Below are 22,899 nucleotides of genomic sequence, written 5' to 3'. Positions count from 1 at the left end.
TGACTCACCAGTATAGTTTGCGGTTTCTGTGCCTGGTACTTTGGGATAAAACTGTTGACTTTTTCGCTGTGTATGTTATCATTTATTTTGTACTGGAATGCATTTTTTGTTTGGGGTGTTTGTAGCAATTTGCAGTGTGTTTGTGCTAACAACTGCTGTGCTGATCATAGCAGCTGAATGTATGAAGGATTTAGCTAAATCTGCAGGTATTAGATGAAGTTATTTCATTTAACATAAGTATTTGAGAAGGATTTCTTGCAGAAGTGCCATCACCCCACCGCTCATTCAATAAATATAAGGCTCTTCTCTGGACCATAATCCCTTTGTCATCCAAATGAGCAGATAAGCATTAGTTATGCGGCAAAGAGCTTATGAGCATGTGTTATTAATGAACATGATCTTTACACATCAAGAGAGCCCTCCTGGCTCTAAGGGATATGCTCCCTATTGTCCCCCTGCATTACATTCTGGAGTTTCTGTATGTTTTGATTATGCACAGGCTCCAGATCAAGAGAGATTATTCATGGCCTCTTTCCAAATGTTTCTTTTATTATTGTATTATTAATCCGTACCTCTGCACAAGGTTCAATTATTTGACATTAACAGCTGAATATACAGCTGCATATTAGCCACAAGTTCGTTGGTAACACTGTACATTAACAGGCCAACGAAAGAGAAGTTTGTGAAGGGGCAACTTGAGCCAGCAGATGTTTGAACCTCTCTGTGTTTCTGCTTTGCAGTTGGTTTTAATCTACTATTGATTTAAATCCATCCCTCAGGGCCCGAAGTGCCTTATTTCGTCACTCGCTTGGCGAAGGAACGGCTAGATTTTTGCTGAAAATAGAATGTTCTGTTCTCTCGATTTCCACAAAGTAACTCACTGAGTGCTGCTTGCCTCAAAATAGATACCGGTACCTCAGCAACCAGATTACATCTATGATGTCCAAGACCCAGGGAAGGACACGTTCTAAAGATTCTGTTTCAGAGCTATTGATGTCTTTTGACGTGTTGTGTGTTGATGTGGCAGCATGGCTCAGAAAGCAGGACTGGTGGTGACCGAAGACGTTTGCTGGATTAAATGCAGGGATCTTGTGGTGCAGTCCCTGCAAGGATATAAATTGCTTCAGCATGTAAACGATAAACCCGCACAATAACTCATCTTTCACACAAAATGATATTCTAACTGTGCTCATATGGAACTGCCTTAGGTATTTCAAATAGAGTTTTCTCTTGTTCCTTTGATATCCTCTCATTCCCTTTTTGTCTTTTTTCCTCCCCCTTTTATGACCAGGCTCTCCTCCCCTGAGTGGAACGGGTACGGTCACCGTCTTGGTAGATGACGTCAACGACAACGTCCCTGTGTTCACCTCGTCCACCTTCCACACCACCATTGCAGAGGACGCCCCCACCGGCACTGACGTGCTCCTGGTTAACAGTTCCGATGCAGACGTGGGCCTCAACGGTATCATAAGGTACATTCCAGAGCCAGACGCCCACCCCACTCCCTCCCTAGGGTCATAGGCGGGCTCCTGTTACCCCAAGTTGGACATTTTACTCAGATCGGAACTCCGCTTGTTCACCCTCCCCTCGACCCGGTACCCCCAATGGGGAGGCGCATGTGGGTAAGGCAACTTGCCCCACTTTCCCAAAACATTGTAATGACGATGTTAATTGGCTATGACAGAAGTAGTATCGGGGGTTCCACAGGTTCTAGGCCTTACTGGAAATCAGAACCAGTTGCCATCAGTTATTAGTTTCCATTCTCACAGCCCATTAACTTGGGCTTTTTTACTTCTGCTTTTGAACTGTTTGGACCAATTCTGGTTGTAGACAGTTTGGTTGTTTGTTGTCCGAATAAGTCTGTGTTCTGCCTGTGTTCACACTTTATTCCATAATTTGTCACCAGTTTCAGGGGAAATGCTTTTCTAGGAAGCCTTTTCAAAATATGTGCTCTTGTGTACATGTAGATGTCAGTATATGTTTGTGTCTGCGAGTTACTGGAAACTTCTGAAAAGTTGAGTGAAACACTATCCTCTTTTGGAAACCAAAAAAGTATGGCTCTTTGGTCACAAATAATTCTGGGGTGTCTCCAACCCTGAACTTCAGCAGAGAGCAGCTTGAATTAGAAGCCTCTGTGAGAATGAAAAAATACAGGAGAAAATGGAAGTACCAACTTGGATAGAATATTAAGATGGATACCTTAAGAATTGGGTAATGCTTTGATAGATGGTGCTTTCTTCAAACCAAAGAAACAGCAAGGAAGTTACATTAGATCTGTGTTTCTCTGTTAAATGTGCTCTCTGCCTCTTTAAAGCTGTGTCCTCCACATGTCCTCTTCTGTGTGTCCCTACAGTTACAGCTTGACTGGAGGCAACGGTCAGTTTTCCATCAACCCAGGTACAGGCCAGATCATCACCAGCTCCCTACTGGACCGGGAGGCCAGAGCCAACTACCAGCTCCTAGTTGTGGCCACAGACGGGGGGCAGCCCCTGGGCATGTCCAGCTCCGCCACTGTGTCAGTGGTGGTGGCCGACATCAACGACAACCCTCCCCGCTTCCACCACCACCCCTACGTCACACACATCCCCGCCTTCACCACAGCAGGTGGGTTCAGATTTGATAAATTCATCTTAATGTCAAATATTAATGTTCTTCTATATCGAATTATATCATGCTTACACAGTGCAATATATGATTATATAATTAAAGTGTACTGTATATGAACTCCTATGAAATTATTACTTTTGTGAAAAATATTGATGATGAAGTGAATATCTGTTGTACTTATAGTAGTTATTATGAGGTATTTTGTCTCATTTCATCCACTCATTCTCATTTTCAGGCAACTTGGTATTCGCTGTGACGGTGACAGATGAGGACGCTGGACTCAATGCTCAGCTCCACTACTCTCTAACTGGCCGCAACTCCGAGAAGTTCAAGATTGACCCCGTAAGAGGAGCCATAACAGCCAATGAGAGGTTGACAGGCAGCTCGGAGGTTACCCTCACTGTCCGAGTGAAAGACGGAGGAACCAATCCCAAAACAGACTCGACCACTGTGACCGTCCGGTTTGTGACTGGGGGAGACTTCCCTGTCATCAAGCTGAAGGATACTACTTTCACATTCCCAGAGAGCCAACCCACAAACACAATCGTTACCATTGTGACCGGGGCCTCTACACGTGGTGGGGCCCTATCATACTACATCGCCAGTGGAAACCTGGATAATGCCTTTCACATTGACCAGTTGACTGGAGAGCTGTCAATCAAACATTCACTGGACTTTGAACACATTCAGAAATATGTGCTCTGGGTTGAGGCCAGGGACCAAGGATTCCCCCCCCATTCCTCCTATGAGAAAGTGGAGATCACAGTGCTGGACGTAAATGACAACCACCCTGTATTTGACAGGGAACCATTCCATGCAGATATACTGGAGAACCTGTCCCCTCAGCGGGTGCTCATGGTCTCTGCCATGGATCAGGACAGCGGCCCTAACGGTCAGCTGGAATATGCCATTATCGACGGCAACAAGGAGAACAGCTTCAGCATCAACCGGGCCACTGGTGAAATCCGAACAACCAGGCCTCTTGACAGGGAAAAACTAGCTCAATATGCCCTCAAAGTGAAGGCCACCGACCGTGGCAATTCTCCCAAAAGCACAGCTGTTCAAGTCCTGATCAATGTATTAGATGTGAATGATAACGCTCCCAGGTTCTCTAAGATCTTTAGCGCCACAGTGCCCGAAAACGCCCCAGTGGGTTACACTGTCACCAGGGTTACAACCACAGACGAGGACACAGGTGCTAATGCCATAAGCAAATATTCAATCACAGACCAAAGTCTACCGTTCACTATCAATCCAAGTACTGGAGACATAACTATCAGTAGACCACTCAATAGGGAAGACACTGGCCATTACATTGCCAAAGTTTCTGCCCATGACTCTGGCTGGACAGTTAGCACGGATGTCACAATATTTGTAACGGATGTAAATGATAATGCCCCCCGATTCAGTCGGCCATCTTACTACCTGGACTACCCTGAGCTTACAGAGGTGGGGTCACTCGTTACTCAGGTGTCTGCGACTGACCCCGACGAAGGTGTCAATGGCAAAATATTCTATTTCATCAGGTCCCAGTCAGAATATTTCAGGATCAATTCAAGCTCGGGAGAAATCTTTATCAAGCAGCATTTAAAATATCAAAACTCAACTGGCAGCAACATAAACATAAATCGGCACAGTTTCATCATTACTGCTTCAGACCGTGCGACCAAGCCATTGATGAGTGAAACTACAGTCATTGTAAACATAGTAGATAGTAATGACAATCCACCCAAGTTTGAATCCTCTAGCTACTTTACCCCTGTCACGAAAAGTGTCAAAGTTGGCACCAAACTTATCAGGGTCATAGCTCTTGACCTTAAAGATTTTGGCCTCAACTCTGAGGTGGATTATATAATATCAGGAGGGAATAGCACTAGCAAGTTCAAGCTGGATAAACAGAGTGGATGGGTCGCAGTCGCCTCCTCACTCACCTCAGATATGAACAAGGTGTTCCTCATGGATGTTACAGCCAGAGACAAAGGGAACCCCCCTCTGAGTGCTAGAACCACTGTGAAAGTGGCAGTCACTGAGGAGAACCACCACACACCAGAGTTCTCCCAAAGCCAAGTCACAGCTACCATACCTGAGAGCCTTGCCGTGGGGACAGCCATCAGGACGCTCTCTGCCAGGGACAAGGACAAAGAGATGAACGGGCTTATCACATACAACATCACCACAGGTAATGACAAGGGCCTGTTTACCGTGAACAGTAAAACAGGAGTCCTATCTCTGGCCAATCATCTGGACTTTGAGGAAAAGCAAAAGCATGAACTCAGAGTGACAGCCAACGACGGGGGATGGATTGCAAAGACCAGCTACGTCATGGTCACAATCCATGTGACCGATGTGAACGACAACCCACCTATATTTGAACCTGATGAGTATTTCCCTGTGGTACAGGAGAACGTTCCCAGTGGCACAACGGTAGTGAAAATGAATGCCACAGACAGAGATTCAGGGCCCAATGCTGTCATGGCTTACGTGATTCAGTCGTCAGACAGCGACCTCTTTGTAATTGATCCAAACACAGGCGTAATCACCACCCAGGGTTTCCTGGATTACGAGGCTAAGCAGGTCTACCACTTAACAGTGAAGGCCTTCAATGTCCCAGACGAGGAGCGCTGTAGTTTTGCCAATGTCAACATTCAGCTCAAGGGAGCCAATGAATACGTTCCCCGCTTTGTCTCGAAGCAGTATTACTTTGAAATCTCTGAAGCAGCTCCAACAGGCACAGTGGTGGGAGAGGTGTTCGCCAGTGACCGTGACCAAGGGGATGACGGAGTGGTTTACTACCTAATTTTCGGGAAGAGCAGAAGAAAGGGCTTCGGCATCAACAGGAAAACAGGACAGATCCACGTCACAGGCCCCCTCGATCGTGAGAAAGAGGAAAAGATCTCACTCAAAGTCCTGGCGAAGAATGCGGGAAGCATCCGTGGGGCTGATATTGACGAGGTCTTTGTGAATATCACAATCCTGGATGCCAATGATCCTCCTGTTTTCAGCCAGGAACTGTATAATGTTCAGATCAGTGAGGGTCTATCCCCTGGCGGTCTGGTCACCTTCGTTAGTGCCCAAGACTCTGACTCTGTCCCAAGCTGGAGCAGATTCTCCTACTCCATAGCCTCAGATTTAGAGAAAAATGTCTTCACTATCAACCCCCAGACTGGCCAAGTGTCTGTAGCAGCTGAGCTGGACAGGGAAACCACTCCTGTGTTCAGCCTGACTCTGCTAGCTGTGGACTCTGGCTCACCCTCCGCAACTGGAAGTGCCACCCTGGTTGTGAATCTGGAGGACATTAATGATAACGGTCCTACTCTGAAGACGGTGAGTGCAGAAGTCATGGAAAACCAGCGAGCTGGGACAGATGTCGCAACTCTTACTTCAACCGACCCAGACCTGTCACCCAATCAAGGTCCATTCTCATACAGTCTGCTCATCTCGGGCTCAGCCAGTAATTACTTCAGCCTCAGCCCCACTGGAGTGCTGACCACCAATCGAGAGATTGACAGGGAGCAGATCAGCGACTTTTACCTCTCTGTGGTGATTAAGGACTCCGGTGTCCCTCAGATGTCCTCAACTGGAACAGTCCACGTAAAAGTAAACGATCAGAATGATAACCCATCAGAGCCACGCTCCGTGGAGATCTTCATCCACTATTTCGGAAACATGTTCCCCGGAGGATCCCTTGGGGTTGTGAAGCCCCAAGACCCAGACATCCAGGACAGCTTCCACTGCTCCTTGACCCCTCCTTCATCCAGTCTGTTTACCATCCCAACAGGCACCTGTGACCTCAACTCAAAGGCCCGCTCAACAGACGGAACATTCGAATTAGCTGTCCGAAGTAGTGATGGTGTCCACGGCTCTGTCAGTAGTAACGTCCGGGTCTTCTTCGTGGGGTTCACCAACGCCACTGTGGACAATAGTATCCTGATTCGCCTCCGTACCCAGGGGGTTACCACCTTCCTCACCAATCACTACCTCAGCTTTGTCCGTATCGCAAACTCACAGCTGGCAGGGCTTGGCACTGGAGTACAGCTGTATGGCGCCTTTGAACTCAACAACCAAACATTCCTGATGGCTGCCATAAAGCGAAGCCACGGACAGTATGTCAACCCCAGTGGAGTTGCCACCTTCTTTCAGAGCATTAAAGATGTTCTGCACAGGCAGAGTGGTGTACAGATAGACTCAGTGGATCACGACCCCTGCACACGTAACCCATGCCAAAATGGGGGCAGCTGCAAGAGGCGCCTTAGCGTGGGGCCAGATATGAAGACAGAGGATAGTGTCCCGGTGATCCTTGTCTCCAACCACCCCCATCAGCCCTACGCCTGCAGTTGCAGACCAGGGTACGCAGGGGCGCTGTGTGAGATGGATATAGACGAGTGCCTGCCGTCTCCGTGCCATAACGGCGGGACCTGCCACAACCTGGTGGGAGGATTCTCCTGCACCTGCCCAGAGGGATTCACAGGCATGGCCTGCGAGAGGGACGTCAACGAATGCCTCTCCAACCCCTGCAAGAACGGAGCGCTGTGCCAAAATTACCCCGGTGGATTCAACTGCCTCTGCAAATCTGGCTTTGCAGGTACCGTACACCGCCTTAGGAGCCATTTAGATTTTATGAGCAACACAACCACAGATGTTCAGCTAGGCTCAAGTATACACACACTGCACATGACTCACACTTTTTTGTCCAAGTACAATATTTGCCTCCAAACGAATGCAAGAGGTGTTGTAACCCTAGCATACAGGCTTGACTGCCAAAAACCCCAAACTGTTTGGTTTTACGATTACAAGTTGGGGGGTATCAGCTTTGATGCATATCAGCTTGTCATGTTTACTTTAATAAAAAGGATGATGCGAAATTGACCCCAGTAAGGGCCTTACTGTGGACTGTACACAGTTCACTAGTCTCATATAGTCTCATATTCCTCTGCATGCCTTTCTTTCTACAGTACTTAAGCACATTTTTTATATTTAGGTCTCTGCTCATCTTTCTTTTGTTCAAACATTGAGAGGTTTAGGATGTATTAAAGATTGATCCTTCCAGATCCTTAAAGATACATTTTTTTGAGTGAACTATAGATAATTAGCCACTCTATTTTTGTGTAAATCACTCCCTCCGTACTTGAATTTGATGGTGTGATAAATACAATAATATTACTCTTAATGAAGGGAGTGCACATGGAGAAGCATAAATGAGAACAGTAGTTTGAATCATGTCTGTTTGATCAGCTGCTGGCTGTAGTGGCTGATAGACATTTCCAATGATCACCAGCAGACATGTTGCCTCAGCACCAGTCATTACTGTCTTTTTTGATTATGACCATAACAAATGACCATACACCTCGTCGTTTCATCGAGACAAATGGCCCTCCTGAAGAACTGCACCTTTTGACTTACAGACGTTTGCATGCCCTCCCGTTGAACTCCACACTTCCCATTTTCCATGCCTGGTTGTGGTGAAATAATTTTTCTAATGGTACAGGAGTCTTAAAAATGCTTAGAAATACATAAAGCTGCAGGCCATTGTCAGTGTCGCCCCTTGCATACATTGTTCGGTCTGTTATTGTACTATCTTATGTTATTCATCACATTTTCATCATGTTTTAGTTCATTGGCTTCAGAGATCCAAAGAACTCTACAGTTCTAAAATCTCTATATATTTTTGTACTTTTTCACACATGCAAGTTTCAAAGAAACTCTTATAAGATTACAATAGCCTAGGATCAGGGTTTCCCAAACTCGGTCCTGGGGCCCTCCCTGGGTGCACGTCTTGGTTTTTGCCCTAGCCCTACACAGCTGATTTAAATAGCCAACCCCTCATCAAGCTTTGATTATTTGAATTAGCTTCGCTAGGGCAAAAACCAACACGTGCACCAAGCGGGGGGCACCAGGACTGAGTTTGGGAAACTATGGCGTAGACCCTCTGTGGTTTTAAGCATCAGTGACAGGGTGCCATAGGAATAAAAACAACATGAACTGTGTTTTCCCCCACATCTTCCTGTGTTTGCCCCCCCACGTCTTCCCACCTCGTTCATTTTAATTTGTGTTGTTTTGTGAACCCAGGAAAAACGTGTGATTCCATCATCAATCACTGTGAGTGTAACCCATGTTTTAATGGCGGCTCCTGCCAGAACAGAGTGGATGGGTATAACTGTCATTGTCCATTTGGTAAGTATTAACTTAGAGGAAACTGCTACGTGATTGAAAACTATCTCGATTGGCAAAATGACTGGGGATAGCTTGACACTGTGGATAGCATGTCTCCATGTCACATTTATTCACATACTGTATGTTGTGTAACTGTTTCTCTCTTCTAAGCATGATACCCTTATGGTTAGCCTATGATAGCGGATGACAACAGATTCCCAGCTGTGTGCTGATTTTGTAGATGCAGTATGGTGAATTATTCATGACATGCCTGTTTAATTTTTTTCATTCCTTTCCTCCTCAGGGGTCTTTGGAAAACACTGTGAACTCAACAGCTACGGCTTTGAGGAGCTGTCCTACATGGAGTTTCCGAGCCTGGATCCCAACAACAACTACATCTACATCAAGTTTGCCACACTAAAGAGCAACGCTCTCCTCATGTACAACCATGACAACCAGACCGGAGACAAGGCGGAATTCCTGGCTCTGGAAATCTTTGAGGGACGGATGCGCTTCTCGTTTAACTTGGGAAGCGGGACCTATAAACTAATCACCATGATAAAAGTTTCAGATGGACAGTTCCACACAGTCATCGCAAGGAGAGCTGGAATGGTGAGAGGCATTTTTGTTATATATGGCTTTATTACCAAGCTGATTTTTATTTGTTTTGCACCATAAACAGTTGGAAAATATATTTGGTTTGAAGTCAATGGTTTTATGGACATATAATTGCACAAATGTAGAGTAGCATTCTAAAGCCCCCACATGTAGGCCTATATAGAAGTTTATGTTTCAATAGCAGTTATGACCTCCTGGGTTTTTATAGCTGAGAGCAGCGTCCAAATTTGGCCTCATATTCTTTTTTTTTTGCACCGTGAGATGATAATTAAACTGCCCACACACTGGTAGTTCTGCATATAGTTTTCATAGTTGTAATTATATTTGATTGCTTGTTGTGATTTACAATATGGCCTCCAAAATAGCCTCAGACTCTGAAATTCCTTCTATTTGCTCCAAATCTAGTTGTTTCTCTGCCAGTTGTTCAGTGGTTGGGCTAAAAAAATGACCAGCCTGTCCAAAGTTGTATAAGTCTCCTGCCGGACTTCAGATTTGTAATTTCCCATCATGCACAGGGATTTCATAGGAAACTGGCAAAATCATTAAATTGTCAGCTTTGAGAGAGTGACAGGATAGACAGGTGCTCAACGTGTAGTGAGAAATGCGATGCGCTGCGAATATGTGTAGGTTGAGGAATTACGATGTTGAGGTTCTTAACCGAGCTATAAGAACGAAAACAGAGTGTATTATCTACTTTTCTGCTCTGCTGACGAGTATTTTTTCTCCGATATGTCAGGGGGTGCTGCAGCACCCCTACTTCCCGCGGCTATGCCTGTGAAGGGCATTTTTCAGTTCCTCCACTTTTGGATTCTGAGCAGATGTGATAACCAGACACCAGTCATAGTCCTAGTAATGTAGGACACACCGAGAGAGTCAAGGACACTGTTGTTTATATTTAAATCATATTCTAGTTCACCCAACTGAAAGCTGCACCCCAGCAAGCATCATTTATATTGTCTATACTCTGTATTATAACAGCAATAGTTATGAGTATGACCACTAAGAACACTAATGCAGCTTACATTTGTAATACAGTCATTTGCAATTTAACTGCAACATTTGTTGTAGTGTTCTTCTCAAGGCTATTTTTGCCTTATTTCCTATTCCTTCCCATTGTGAGTGGTTTTAGGCCTCACATAAATAATTTACAACTAGTCGCACCCTTCAGCATCCACGTTCTGTTTTCATCCTCAACGAGTCTTGAACCTGACTTTCTCACGTAAATAATCATGGCGAATGGAAGACAATAGCAGAGAGGGTTGGTCGTTGGAAAAGGATGCTCTCCAGTGACACTTTTCCGCCCTCTTATGTTGTGACATCACTAATCTGCGGTGTTTACCCTGTAACCTGAAAGTTAAACAAACAGAAACAATGCTCCTGGTCTTTTGTCACATTTTATATCCATTTTCAGAGGGTGTTTCCTCTAGAAAACCCTTCGCCAGTCATGTGAGACACTTGACAGGGTGTGTAGGCTGTGGTTTGGCTGCAGGGGCTTTGATCTGAGAGAAAAGCATTAATAAAATGCCCATCTGGCGCCGAAGGGTAGCTCTTGCCCTTCAGCAACAGCGACAAAGCCCTGAGACAAATGAATATTTTTTTCCATTGTTGTTTTTTTGCCTCGTAAATTTTACATTTCTGTGTTAGCAATTGCCGCAGGAAGGGATGGTGGAGTCACTCTCTCTGGCATCTCTTGGATGATTTGTGCTCACGTTCCGAGGCCGCTCCGTGTTTACCTAAGATCTTGGTGTATGTGGAGCATGCTGTCATGGTTTTTCAACACGTTCACACACTTTTCATTTCTCCTGCCACCTCGTTTTTTCACCTCAGTCAAGCTTCAGAGACCACAGAATTAAAGAGAAAGTAGAACAATTATTAGCCTTGGCTAACGGTGAAGGTCATATCTTAGGGAATTTTAGATTTCCATGTAGGTCTACTGCGTCTTCATAATGATGGTTTCAAATACAGTATGCTATCGAAAATAACATGAATTGTAACTTACAAAATCAGTCATGTAGTTGTATTTACTGTTGTCTGTCTGTCTTCCTGCAAACTGGAATGCTCATCTGAGTAAGATATTACTGTCTGTGCTGGTACAAACATCAGGAAGGTGCAACGTGTGTGGTAATTTGTTTTGTGTTGTATGTGTGCTGTACAGTCAAAGCAGAATAACATGTGCGTGACCGTGTCTCTGCTCCTCTCGTCATTCAGGCTGCGTCCCTGACAGTCGACCTGTGTGGGGACGATCAGGAGCCAGGCTACTGTGCTGTGAGCAACGTGGCTGTCCATACTGACTGGTAAGAACACATAACGTCACATAGAGCTTACCACACAGTCCATCCTGGCAATGTACACCCAGCTGTCAACTACATAGTGAAAGGCTCAATTCGGTAGAAGAGACTTTGGGTATAAATAAGGGAAGCATTTATTTCCAGATGCAAATAGCACTTTATTTCCATGATATACTGTAGTAAATAAATATAATTCCTTGAGAGAAAAAAAAACATAATGCCATTTGAAGCTGTTTACTGTCAGAGTAGCTCTTTCTGGTCACTTTCAATTTATACAAACTTCCTCATCGGTCACTATTGGTTCTCATTCTGGGAAGTTGAAAATATCAACAATACAACAATATCTCATGTCTCTGCTAATGGAACAGTCTGTGGACCCATCCATCATGTCGACTGTTCTCAATGAACCCTTGCATATCCACGTTGGCTTGTGTAAACCATAGTGTCTGTAAACACATACATGGACATCACATGTATCGTTTAGCATTGTGAGAGGCCCAGAGTGAAAAGCTGTCTGGATCCATAGGGGGAGAACTGTGTGTGAGACTGAGTGAGTGATCTGGCAGATGAGGACGGTCTGCTGCAGTTTATTTGTGGAGGGCCGGGACCCCTGTAGGGCCATGTTGTTGTGAGAGGCGCTGACCCCCAGCGGCTTCTCCTTCTCCTCCTCGCAGGATCCTGGACGTTGGGCCCAACCGTCTCTCGGTGGGAGGCGTCAGGTCAATAGAGCCCGTCCTTCATCGCCATGGCCAGGTCGCCACACACGACTTTGTGGGCTGCATCATGGAGTTCGCCGTCAACGGCCGCCCACTGGAGCCCAGTCAGGCCCTGGCATCCCATGGCATCCTTGACAGGTTTAGCTCTCTCCCTACCTCTTTCTTTCCTACATCCTTCCATCCTACTCAACCCCCTAACCCCCAAACTCTCCCAGCACGATATCTGGTCATTCTCTGTAGCTCTCAACCCTCAAGAACCGCTGAAAAGCCATCTTTGATATAAATAGCAGACGTACAGTTTTTTTGGAATAGTAGAATGGAGATTTTTTCTTTTAGTTTGTTGTGAATAGTGGCGAGGACAGATCTTTTACTATGCTAATTCCCTGGGTCTTTTATGGTTTTTGTATTGGAGGAGTTGCATCTGCCGGGTCCTGTAGAGGGCCCGCTGTCCACCATGGGGGCTGACTTGTCTGTCTGTCCGTAGATGTCCCAGACTGGAGGGAGCCTGCACAGCCAACACCTGCAGACATGGGGGCACCTGTATTGACTACTGGTCCTGGCAGCAGTGCAAATGCATGGAAGGCTTCACTGGCAAAAACTGTGAGAAATGTAAGAATCCCTTTGGAGGGGAATTTTGGCTGACTGTGCTTGCAGTCTGAGTCATACACTTCTTGTGAATTTGACCATCACTCAGATGCAGATTGTATCATTTCCTTTGATTTACCCTGACTTGTGCCTTTCATTTTTCATAGACATCACAGCCGACACGGCTCTCTCGCTGGACGGGACTGGTCGGCTTGACTACGCCATGCGCCAGAGCCCCAAACGGGACGTCCTGCTACGCCAGAGCCTCATGGGCTTGCCCTCTGACCTCTCTGGGCCCAGCAGCCTTGAGGTCAAGTTCCGCACCCGCAGCAAGAGTGGCACCCTGCTCCATGTCCAGGAGAGCAGCAACTACACCACCATCAAGGTAAAGGAAGGCTCCACGGAGCGATGCCAGAGACATGCTAGAATGTGTCTGCTGTTCCCAAAGCATCCGGAGGCACAAGTGAGCGTACATACAGGCATGTTAGTATATTTGTCAATTTCTCCATTTGCTACTTGGTCGTCATCCTGAGATCCACACGTAAACATGTCACTCATACACACAGTCCTCCCTTAGCTCCCCATCCCTGAGTCAAAGCTATAAGGGGACCTGTCTTCATCACCTCCTCTCATTACCCATATATATACGCTCCATACGCTCCTTCAATCTGCTGCTATAAACTTCAAGGCTCTGAGTGATTCGGGGCAGCTGCCCAAGGGCCTTCCTTTCCTCCAGGACACAGAGGGTCTCTCTGGTTGTTTTCCAGTGCAGAGCAGCCCCCCAGAATCACCCCTACCACTACTACTATACAGCCCAAAGAACAATATTGAATGTACTGCGTGACCCTAGAAAATGAGAATAATTTGTACAGGAGTATAAATCATGTAAAAGAGATAAGTTTAATTGGTTCTCCAGATCTCTTTTCCTGTGTTTTTTGGCTCGTGGGATTTTTTTCCTTTTCCAGATTTTGTCGTGAACCTTTAAAATCAATTCCTCCTGAAATGTATGAGATGACCATACACAATGCCTGGCACACATTCATTTTGTAAGAGAAAGTCATATTGGTTCATTACTTTTAAAGAATGAACTCTGTTGCGTATGGATATGGTTTATGCATAGTGAAAGTAAAAGTATTAACTGGTCCTGCATACAGAACATAACACGATCATAATAATAATATCAGTCCGGTTTACTGGTATTTGGCACATGCAACACTTTCCTCTGCACTGCAACGAGGGTTGCAAAGTGACTGGTCATTCACCAAAGTTACCCGGAATCTTCAGTGATTTTGGTAATTAACAGCAAATCAATGGAAATCTATTGTAATTTCGAATAACTTCAAATAAACATGTATATGTATTTATATATAGTGTTCATTTATTCTATGTCTGTCCATGTTGTTTCTAGTAGATAGACCATATGGTTGCAGAGGAAATAGCCTATTTAATCAAAAAATCATCAAGTCATGGTATTAATTTCAAAATATTGACTTGTTTCACAACTACCGCCAGTTTGATGCGAAAACATTGCAAATACATATTGACATAGTAAAATGAATAAAAGTTAGGAAAACAATTTTTATAAAGGACATTTCATGCTAAAACCCTCATTCCAATGGTATTCACTAAATTGATGGTTTATATATCAAATCAAATCGAATGTATTTATATAGCCCTTCGTACATCAGCTGATATCTCAAAGTGCTGTACAGAAACCCAGCCTAAAACCCCAAACAGCAAGCAATGCAGGTGTAGAAGCACGGTGGCTAGGAAAAACTCCCTAGAAAGGCCAAAACCTAGGAAAAAACCTAGAGAGGAACCAGGCTATGTGGGGTGGCCAGTCCTCTTCTGGCTGTGCCGGGTGGAGATTATAACAGAACATGGCCAAGATGTTCAAATGTTCATAAATGACCACCAATAATAATAAGGCAGAACAGTTGAAACTGGAGCAGCAGCACGGCCAGGTGGACTGGGGACAGCATGGAGTCATCATGTCAGGTAGTCCTGAGGCATGGTCCTAGGGCTCAGGTCCTCTGAGAGAGAAAGAAAAAGAGAAAGAGAGAATTAGAGAGAGCACACTTAAATTCACACAGGACACCGAATAGGACAGGAGAAGTACTCCAGATATAACAAACTGACCCTAGAATAGGACAAAATATATAGGATAATGTTTTACAGCTTTGTCATTCTATTTTGTATTATTTAATTATTTCATATATTTTACAAGATAAGGCCACACAGAGGGACACAGGTTATTGGGGACACCTGTGATAATCTGAAGTACCCAAAAGAGCCACTAGATGTCTTGTGATAGATTACGTAAAATCCTTGAAAGACACCACAATTCTGGTAGTTTACTGGTAAACTTCTAATGTTTCCAGTAATACACTCTGCCTTTGCAAACCTAACTGCAACAGTCATTATTGTAAAGGAACATGTGTTTTCAATCAACTCTCCTACCTGTTACAGTAACGATACTGTAAATAAAATTCCAAAACAAGAACATCTCTCCAACTGAAATGAAACATCAACAACATCCCAGAGTTGAGAATTATCAGAGCCTGAGCATATAATCATATCATCATGCTTATCCATTTCTCCGAGCTCTCCTTCTCAACAAACATATACAATACAGTATGTCTGTCCGCCCGTCTGCGTCCGTCTGTCTGTCTGCGTCCATCTGTCTGCGTCCGTGTGTCTGTGTCCGCCCGTCTGTGTCCGTCCATCTGTCCACATGTGTATCTATCCATCCATCCATCCATCTAACTTCATCTCTGTCTCTTTCCCCCAGTTAAAAAATGGCAATGTCCACTACATCTCTGACGCGGGCGTGGGAGGTAAGGTGGAGAGGACCCTGGGGGAGATGGTCCTATCAGATGGCCAGTGGCACGTCCTGCAGATTTTCAAAAACGGCTCTGCCACCTCCCTTCACGTGGACGGAACCCTCCTCAAGCTCATCCAGCACCCCACCCAGGACTTTGGGGGTCTTAATGTCCTGACCATGTCCCTCGGTGGTGTCCCTTCTGGCCCCACACAGCAGAAAATTGCATCAGGTGATTTGGTGAAATGTGAAGTTGCTGTTATTGTCATACACTGAGTGCACAAAACATTAGGAACACCTTCCGAAAATTGAGTTGGAACCTCCCCCCATTTGCCCTCAGAACAACCTCAATGTATCGGGGCATGGACTGTACAAGGTGTCGAAAGAGTTCCACAGGGATGCTGGCCCATGTTGACTCCAATGCGTTCCACAATTGTGTCAAGTTGGCTGGATGTCTTGGGTGGTGGACCATTCTTGATACACACAGGGAACTGTTGAGTGTGAAAATCCCAGCAGCGTTGCAGTTCTTGACACACTCAAACTAGTGCGCCTGACACTTAATACCATACCTAGTTCAAAGGCACTTATATTTTTTGTCTTGCACGTTATCCCTCTGAATGGCACACATACACAATCCATGTCTCATTTGTCTCACGGCTTAAAAATCCTTCTTTAACCTGTCTCCTCCCCTTCATATACACTGATTGAAGTGGATTTAACAAGTGACATCAATAAGGATCATAGCCTTCACCTTGTCAGTCTGTCATGGAAAGACATGTTTTGTACACACAGTGTAGTATGTGAATGGTAGATACCTTTTTCACTGAATAAAAGGTCTTCTGTTGACCATATTAGGTGGTGTTCCAGTCCTGCTGACTGGAGATAGTGTAAATTGTGTTTTTGACATTGGACACATATTTGACTGTGAAATATTTACAGTAGAAGAGAGTTAATGTTGCTCTCTTTGACGGATCATTTCTAGACAATAACTAATGTGAAACTAGTTTAATTAGGTGGGGGAGCCCCGCCTTTGATGCTTTCATGTTTTAATCTCTTTGCTCTGGAACCTCGGGTTTGGTTAGGCCTAAATCACATATCAAATGTCCTCAACTCTGACTTGAACATAGTTTGGATAGGGTGAACGGGAGGGCTTCCAGAGGGAGGGATACACCGCTGTAAATGTCTGACTTTTAGGGGAAAGAAAATGACTTAATACTATGGACTGGACTAATATGGTAAAAAATGAGCAATTTGAATGATTTGTTGGCCTCTTTCACACAGCAAGGTCCAGGATATATTTAAAAATAAACACGCTCTGAACACGCAGATCTATTGCAGGCTGCCTTGCCTAGCACACTGATAATCTGGTCCCAGTTTCCACGCCTGCACCAAATAAGACCTGACCCTCGCTCAATATGCGTATCGAAGCAGCTGTGTGCATTCAACTAGTAAGATTATAATGAATAGGACAAAATAGTTTTAATTTATATTGTAATAAATTCCATAAACATGTTTACATCTGTGAGGGACATTGTGATGCAATATGAAGTACTACTTCCTGTTTACTGAACACCTCTTCCTATTCTTCCTGCAGGCTTTGACGGCTGCCTGGCCTATGTGAAGTACAATGGGGAGAATCTACCATTCAGTGGAGATCACAGTGCTGTCACCATCTCCAAGACCAGCTCAGCCGTTAAGATTGGCTGCAGAGGGCCCAACCTGTGTGAGAGCAGCCCTTGCTGGGATGGCCTGATGTGCGTCAACCAGTGGTACACCTACCAGTGCCTCCCGCCCGGCGAATGCGCCTCCAGCCCTTGCCAGAACCGAGGGAGCTGCGTCCCTGGCCCCCGCTCTAGTTACACCTGCGTCTGCTCTGAGTTCTACACTGGCAAGACCTGCGAGACCCTGGTGGCTTGCCTGGGGGTTCAATGCCCTCAGGGCACCCTCTGCAAGACGGCCAACAATGGCGGCTTCATCTGCAGCCCGAGCCCCACAGCCAAGGAGCTTACCTTGCCCATCTGGGCAGTGCCAGCCATTGTGGGAAGCTGTGCCACAGCCCTGGCCCTGGTGGTGCTCAGTCTGATCCTCTGCAACCACTGCAAGGGCCGCAACAAGACCAAAGTGCCAAAGGAGGAGAAGCAGCCTAAGGAGAAGAAGAAGAAGAAAAAAAAAGGGAGTGAGAACGTGGCCTTTGACGACCCAGATAACATCCCTCCGTACGGTGATGAAATGACGGTGAGGAAGCAGCCTGAGGGGAACCCCAAGCCTGACATCATCGAGAGGGAAAACCCCTACCTGATATACGACGAGACGGACATTCCCCACAACAATGAGACCATCCCCAGCGCCCCCTGTGCCCCCTGCCAGATGCCTGAGGCAGACATGGAACACTATGACATAGACAACGCCAGCAGCATTGCCCCGTCCGACGCCGACATCATCCAGCATTACAAGCAGTTCCGCAGCCACACGCCCAAGTTCTCCATCCAGAGACACAGCCCTCTGGGCTTTGCCAGACAGTCTCCCCTGCCATTGGGGGCCACCAGCTACACCTACCAGCCCCAGTACAGCCAGGCCCTGAGGTCCACCCCTCTCAGCCACTCAGCCTGCCCCACGCCCAACCCCCTCTCCAGGCACAGCCCGGCCCCCTTCACCAAGCCCTCGTCCTTCTACCGCAACACCCCCACCAGAGAGCTTAACCTGGCCCGCAGGGATGGCAGCCCCCTGGACTTGCACCACAATGAGATGAGCCAGCAGGGAGCCATGTTCAACTACGGCAACCGGCTGGGCCGACGCAGCAAGAGCCCCCAGACTATGGGGGGCCACAGCTCCAGGCCAGGCAGCCGGCTCAAGCAGCCCATCGAGCAGATCCCCCTGGAGACAGGGCCCCCCGTGGGGTTGTCCATTGAGGAGGTGGAGCGGCTCAACACGCCGCGGCCCCGCAACCCCAGCATCTGCAGCGCAGACCACGGCCGCTCCTCGTCTGAAGAGGACTGCCGGAGGCCCCTGTCACGGGTGCGCAACCCAGCCGATGGCATCCCTGCCCCGGAGTCATCATCTGAGAGCGACTCCCACGACTCCTTCACCTGCTCAGAGATGGAGTACGACCGGGAGAAGCCCGTGGCCTACAGCTCCAGGGTGCCCAAGCTGTCGCAGGTCAACGAGTCAGACGCCGACGATGAGGACTATGGCGGGCGGCTCAAGCAGAGGCGCTACTCCAGCCGGCGGACCGAGGGCGGGCCCGCTGCACAGGTGCCGATGACAGACCACTACACTTTGCCCCATAAACTGGGCCAGCAAGCCGGGGGCTTCAACTGGGACAACCTGTTGAACTGGGGCCCAGGCTTCGGCCATTACGTAGATGTGTTCAAGGACCTGGCCTTGCTGCCGGAGAACGCAGCCGCGAAAGAGATGAACATTGAGATGAACATTGAGATGAACAGTGGGGATGGGTCAGTGACCATTCTGAACGAAGGGGAGGCCGAGCAATATGTATGAGACTATTTATTACAATCCTGTACAGTATGGTATGTTCTCTAAAAGAGAAACTAAGACGCTGTAGATAAGAAGCAGAGCACATTGGGCTAGCCGTCTCCGTTAATTTCTTTGTGGAAATAAGACAACCTTCAATGCAGTAAAGCAGAAAATGACACCTGTAATATTACTTCTAATGGAGTTAGCCCCTTGGAAGAGTATACCAGTCCTTTCCAGACCTCTAATTGTACAATCATCTCTACGGTCTCATTATGCGTTATACATTAACACTGAATGGTTGGAACAAAAAGCCTGGGTCTGAATTCAATTTGATGACTGCAAAGCTAAATTTGATCTTCATCAAATGTAGCTGGTCTGTATTACCAATAATGCCGCTCTTTTGCAAAACGTCTGTCACATTCACCTGTGAAAGATAAGATGAGCGATAGCATTGAAACACTCGCAAGAGAATTTCCAAAGGCCATAGCAATAGAAACCCCAGCCTGTGTCTTTTTTGTCCCATTTCTAATTTTTAAAAGGAAGCATATGTGTATGATTCTACTACACCTCTAGGCATCCAGATACAGCCCTCGTGTAAAAATGAGCACACCACTTTGCTTGCACGGTAATCGAGGCCTGCCAGTGTTATGACCCAAGCACGATAACCGCTCTCTGGCTGTATGTGTTCTCTCAGATGACTGGCTAAGCACTCCAAGAGCTAGGATTAATCAAGTCCCTGCCTTACAGACATTTAAGGATGCTGAGGATACTATTGTTTCTGTTGGCGGGGTTGGGAAGGGAAGGTTCTGTGATGAATAGTCTGGGTCACAATCCCCCGAGCCTGAGTGTTATTTGACCAGCCAAAAGGTTCGGCCGATGATAGCTGATCCATCCCGTCATGACGTGAACCCCACCCTAGTACGACTATTGAACTTGTGTATATTTTTCTGTTTTCATGGGAAATCATGGATGTCATCGTTGTCAGTGTTTTTGTGCATTATTTTTAAATGTATGGTTTCTACTTTTTGTACTGTTTATTAACTTAAATGACTTAAGATGGGGTTTTATGGATATTTTCACATGCTGAAGTGTGTTCTTACTTTCAGGGAAAGTAAGATTGAAGACTTATCTTTTACATTTGTTACATGTGTAACGTCAGTATTTTCCCACTTTTGATAAAACTATAACACACTTTACGCTTTGTACATGTAAAAAGCCAATAACAGAATAAAACATATTTATTTAAAGGTCTCTTTCAATACAAAGTGAGCATGTCATGTGGTAAGCAATCTCACTGCAATCCTGTGGGGGGGGGGCACCTTTTGAGCTCAGATTGCAGCTCATTAATGTGGGTGGTATGGTATTTTATACTCTAAGGACTCTAAGACTGTTGTGAGTAGAGTTTAAATAAAGCATGTGCTGAATTGAACAAAACATTTTAAAAGGCCATTGAGGACCTAAATGAAACTGAGCCACAGTGCTGGCAGCCAAGCACAACATCCAGCGGACTCAGCGACGCAGGGCCCTCTATTGCTTTCAACAATTATTTACATCTGGCTTATTGAGTAGAACTATTTTTTGTAGCCTGGTGATCTGGTATGTAACATGCTTATCTTCTCCGTCATCGAGAGAGAGGGGCCACGAAGAGAGAGAGAGAGAGAGAGAGAGAGAGAGAGAGAGTGGGGAGCCATGAACCAAGCGAAGAGTGACAACCCAAATCTGGTAGATTACTGTGGACTCCTGGAGAGGTTCTGTCCTGCCGAGACCAATGTTGACGTAGACTGCTTGGGAATGCTGTACCATGCCGATGCTGAAATAATAACACTCATAAGGATAATGATAGTAAGTGAAAAAGGACCTCGTGTAAACACAAGAGAAGATGAATTCAAATAAACCTCACAGCAGCTCTCTCGCTTTGCTGTGTGAGATTGGCATGGCAGGGTATCAAAATGAAACCGAGAGAGGAGTCGAAGATTGCATAGCATGCACTCCCCTCTAACTAAATGTGAATTAGAAAGGGAGACATACCCCCATAGGTGAGAGGGAGACAGACAGGGGCGGATGGCAAAAATAAATACCAGCAAATGCCAGATGGGATGGTGTTTCTTTTTCCTTAGTGGGCCTAACTTTTTTTTTTTTTTGGTGTGCAAATCATAATCTTGCTAATAATGAGGGCCTCAAGGGAACAAAATGGCCGGTGTGGGGGCCTGAGGGGGAAAAATGGTCCGGTGTGTTAGATTTCTGGTCCCAGTCCACCCATGGAGACAAGGCTGCTTCATAAAGGGAGCATTGTCCTACTATATAAAGTAGATATATTTGCCCAAGAAGGATTTGTTGTTGCAAAAATTGGTTTGCAGCATTGTCTTTTTGTAATAATTTACATTAGCTGGTTACCACATATATACAGTTAATGTTATTTCAGTAGAGTAAAATGGACAACACTCATAGTCTAGAATGACTTCACATGATTAACAATGTAAATTTAGCAGTGCAGTGTGACTACTTTATCAACATTCGCCACATGAAGTTACCAAAGTTGAAATTGGAACAAGTTGTTTTCCAAGCAAGTGATAATGACAGAGATGCCAACAAGACTGTGCTAGAGGCAATTTCCCATGTACAGGTGAAGTCGGAAGTTTACATACACCTTAGCCAAATACATTTAAACTCAGTTTTTCACAATAATTCCCTGTCTTAGGTCAGTTAGGATCACCACTTTATTTTAAGAATGTGAAATGTCAGAATAATAGTAGAGAGAATTATTTATTTCAGCTTTAATTTCTTTCATCACATTCCCAGTGGATCAGAGGTTTACATACACTCAATTAGTATTTGGTACATTGCCGTTAAATTGTTCAACTTGGGTCAAACGTTTCGGGTAGCCTTCCACAAGCTTCCCACAATAAGTTGGGTGAATTTTGGCCCATTCCTCCTGACAGAGCTGGTGTAACTGAGTCAGGTTTGCAGGCCTCCTTGCTCGCACACACTTTTTTGAGTTTTGCCCACACATATTCTATAGGATTGAGGTCAGGGCTTTGTGATGGCCACTCCAATATCTTGCCTTTGTTGTCCTTAAGCCATTTTCCCACAACTTTGGAAGGATGTTTGGGGTCATTGTCCATTTGGAAGACCCATTTGCGACCAAGCTTTAACTTCCTGACTGATGTCTTGAGATGTTGCTTCAATGTATCCACATAATTTCCGCCCTCATGATGCCATCTATTTTGTGAAGTGCATCAGTCCCTCCTGCAGCAAAGCACCCCCACAACATGATGCTGCCACCCCTGCTTCACGGTTGGGATGGTGTTCTTCGGCTTGTGAGCCTCCCCATTTTTCCTCCAAACATAATGATGGTCATTATGGTCAAGCAGTTCTATTTTTGTTTCATCAGACCAGAGGACATTTGTAGTCTGTTTTTTTATGGCGGTTTTGGAGCAGTGGCTTCTTCTTTGCTGAGCGGCCTTTCAGGTTAAGTCAATATAGGACTCGTTTTACTGTGGATATAGATACTTGTGTACCTGTTTCCTCCAGCATCTTCACAAGGTCCTTTGATGTTGTTCTGGGATTGATTTGCACTTTGCACCAAAGTACGTTAATCTAGTGACACCCCATCCCGGATCCGGGAGCGTAATCATCGACT

General features: G+C 45.7%; 1 protein-coding gene across 1 annotated transcript in view; it reads left to right on the top strand.

Moving 5' to 3' along the window:
- Nucleotides 1–20,506, top strand: part of LOC112221014 (protocadherin Fat 4) — a 120,404-nt gene extending 99,898 nt beyond the window's left edge. The window contains exons 7-17 of the mRNA XM_024383056.2: nt 1,292–1,472; nt 2,354–2,604; nt 2,843–7,189; nt 8,674–8,778; nt 9,062–9,369; nt 11,584–11,669; nt 12,338–12,517; nt 12,864–12,988; nt 13,132–13,349; nt 15,756–16,017; nt 17,380–20,506. Of these exons, the coding sequence (XP_024238824.1) occupies nt 1,292–1,472; nt 2,354–2,604; nt 2,843–7,189; nt 8,674–8,778; nt 9,062–9,369; nt 11,584–11,669; nt 12,338–12,517; nt 12,864–12,988; nt 13,132–13,349; nt 15,756–16,017; nt 17,380–19,283 (7,967 nt within the window). The 3' untranslated portion in view covers nt 19,284–20,506. The remainder of the gene's footprint in view (nt 1–1,291; nt 1,473–2,353; nt 2,605–2,842; nt 7,190–8,673; nt 8,779–9,061; nt 9,370–11,583; nt 11,670–12,337; nt 12,518–12,863; nt 12,989–13,131; nt 13,350–15,755; nt 16,018–17,379) is intronic.
- The last annotated feature ends 2,393 nt before the right edge of the window (nt 20,507–22,899 follow it).

The sequence above is a fragment of the Oncorhynchus tshawytscha genome, linkage group LG21 (assembly GCF_018296145.1).
Source record: "Oncorhynchus tshawytscha isolate Ot180627B linkage group LG21, Otsh_v2.0, whole genome shotgun sequence".
In the NCBI taxonomy this organism is placed as follows: Eukaryota; Metazoa; Chordata; class Actinopteri; order Salmoniformes; family Salmonidae; genus Oncorhynchus; species Oncorhynchus tshawytscha.
This window is presented reverse-complemented; position numbering and strand designations above follow the sequence as displayed.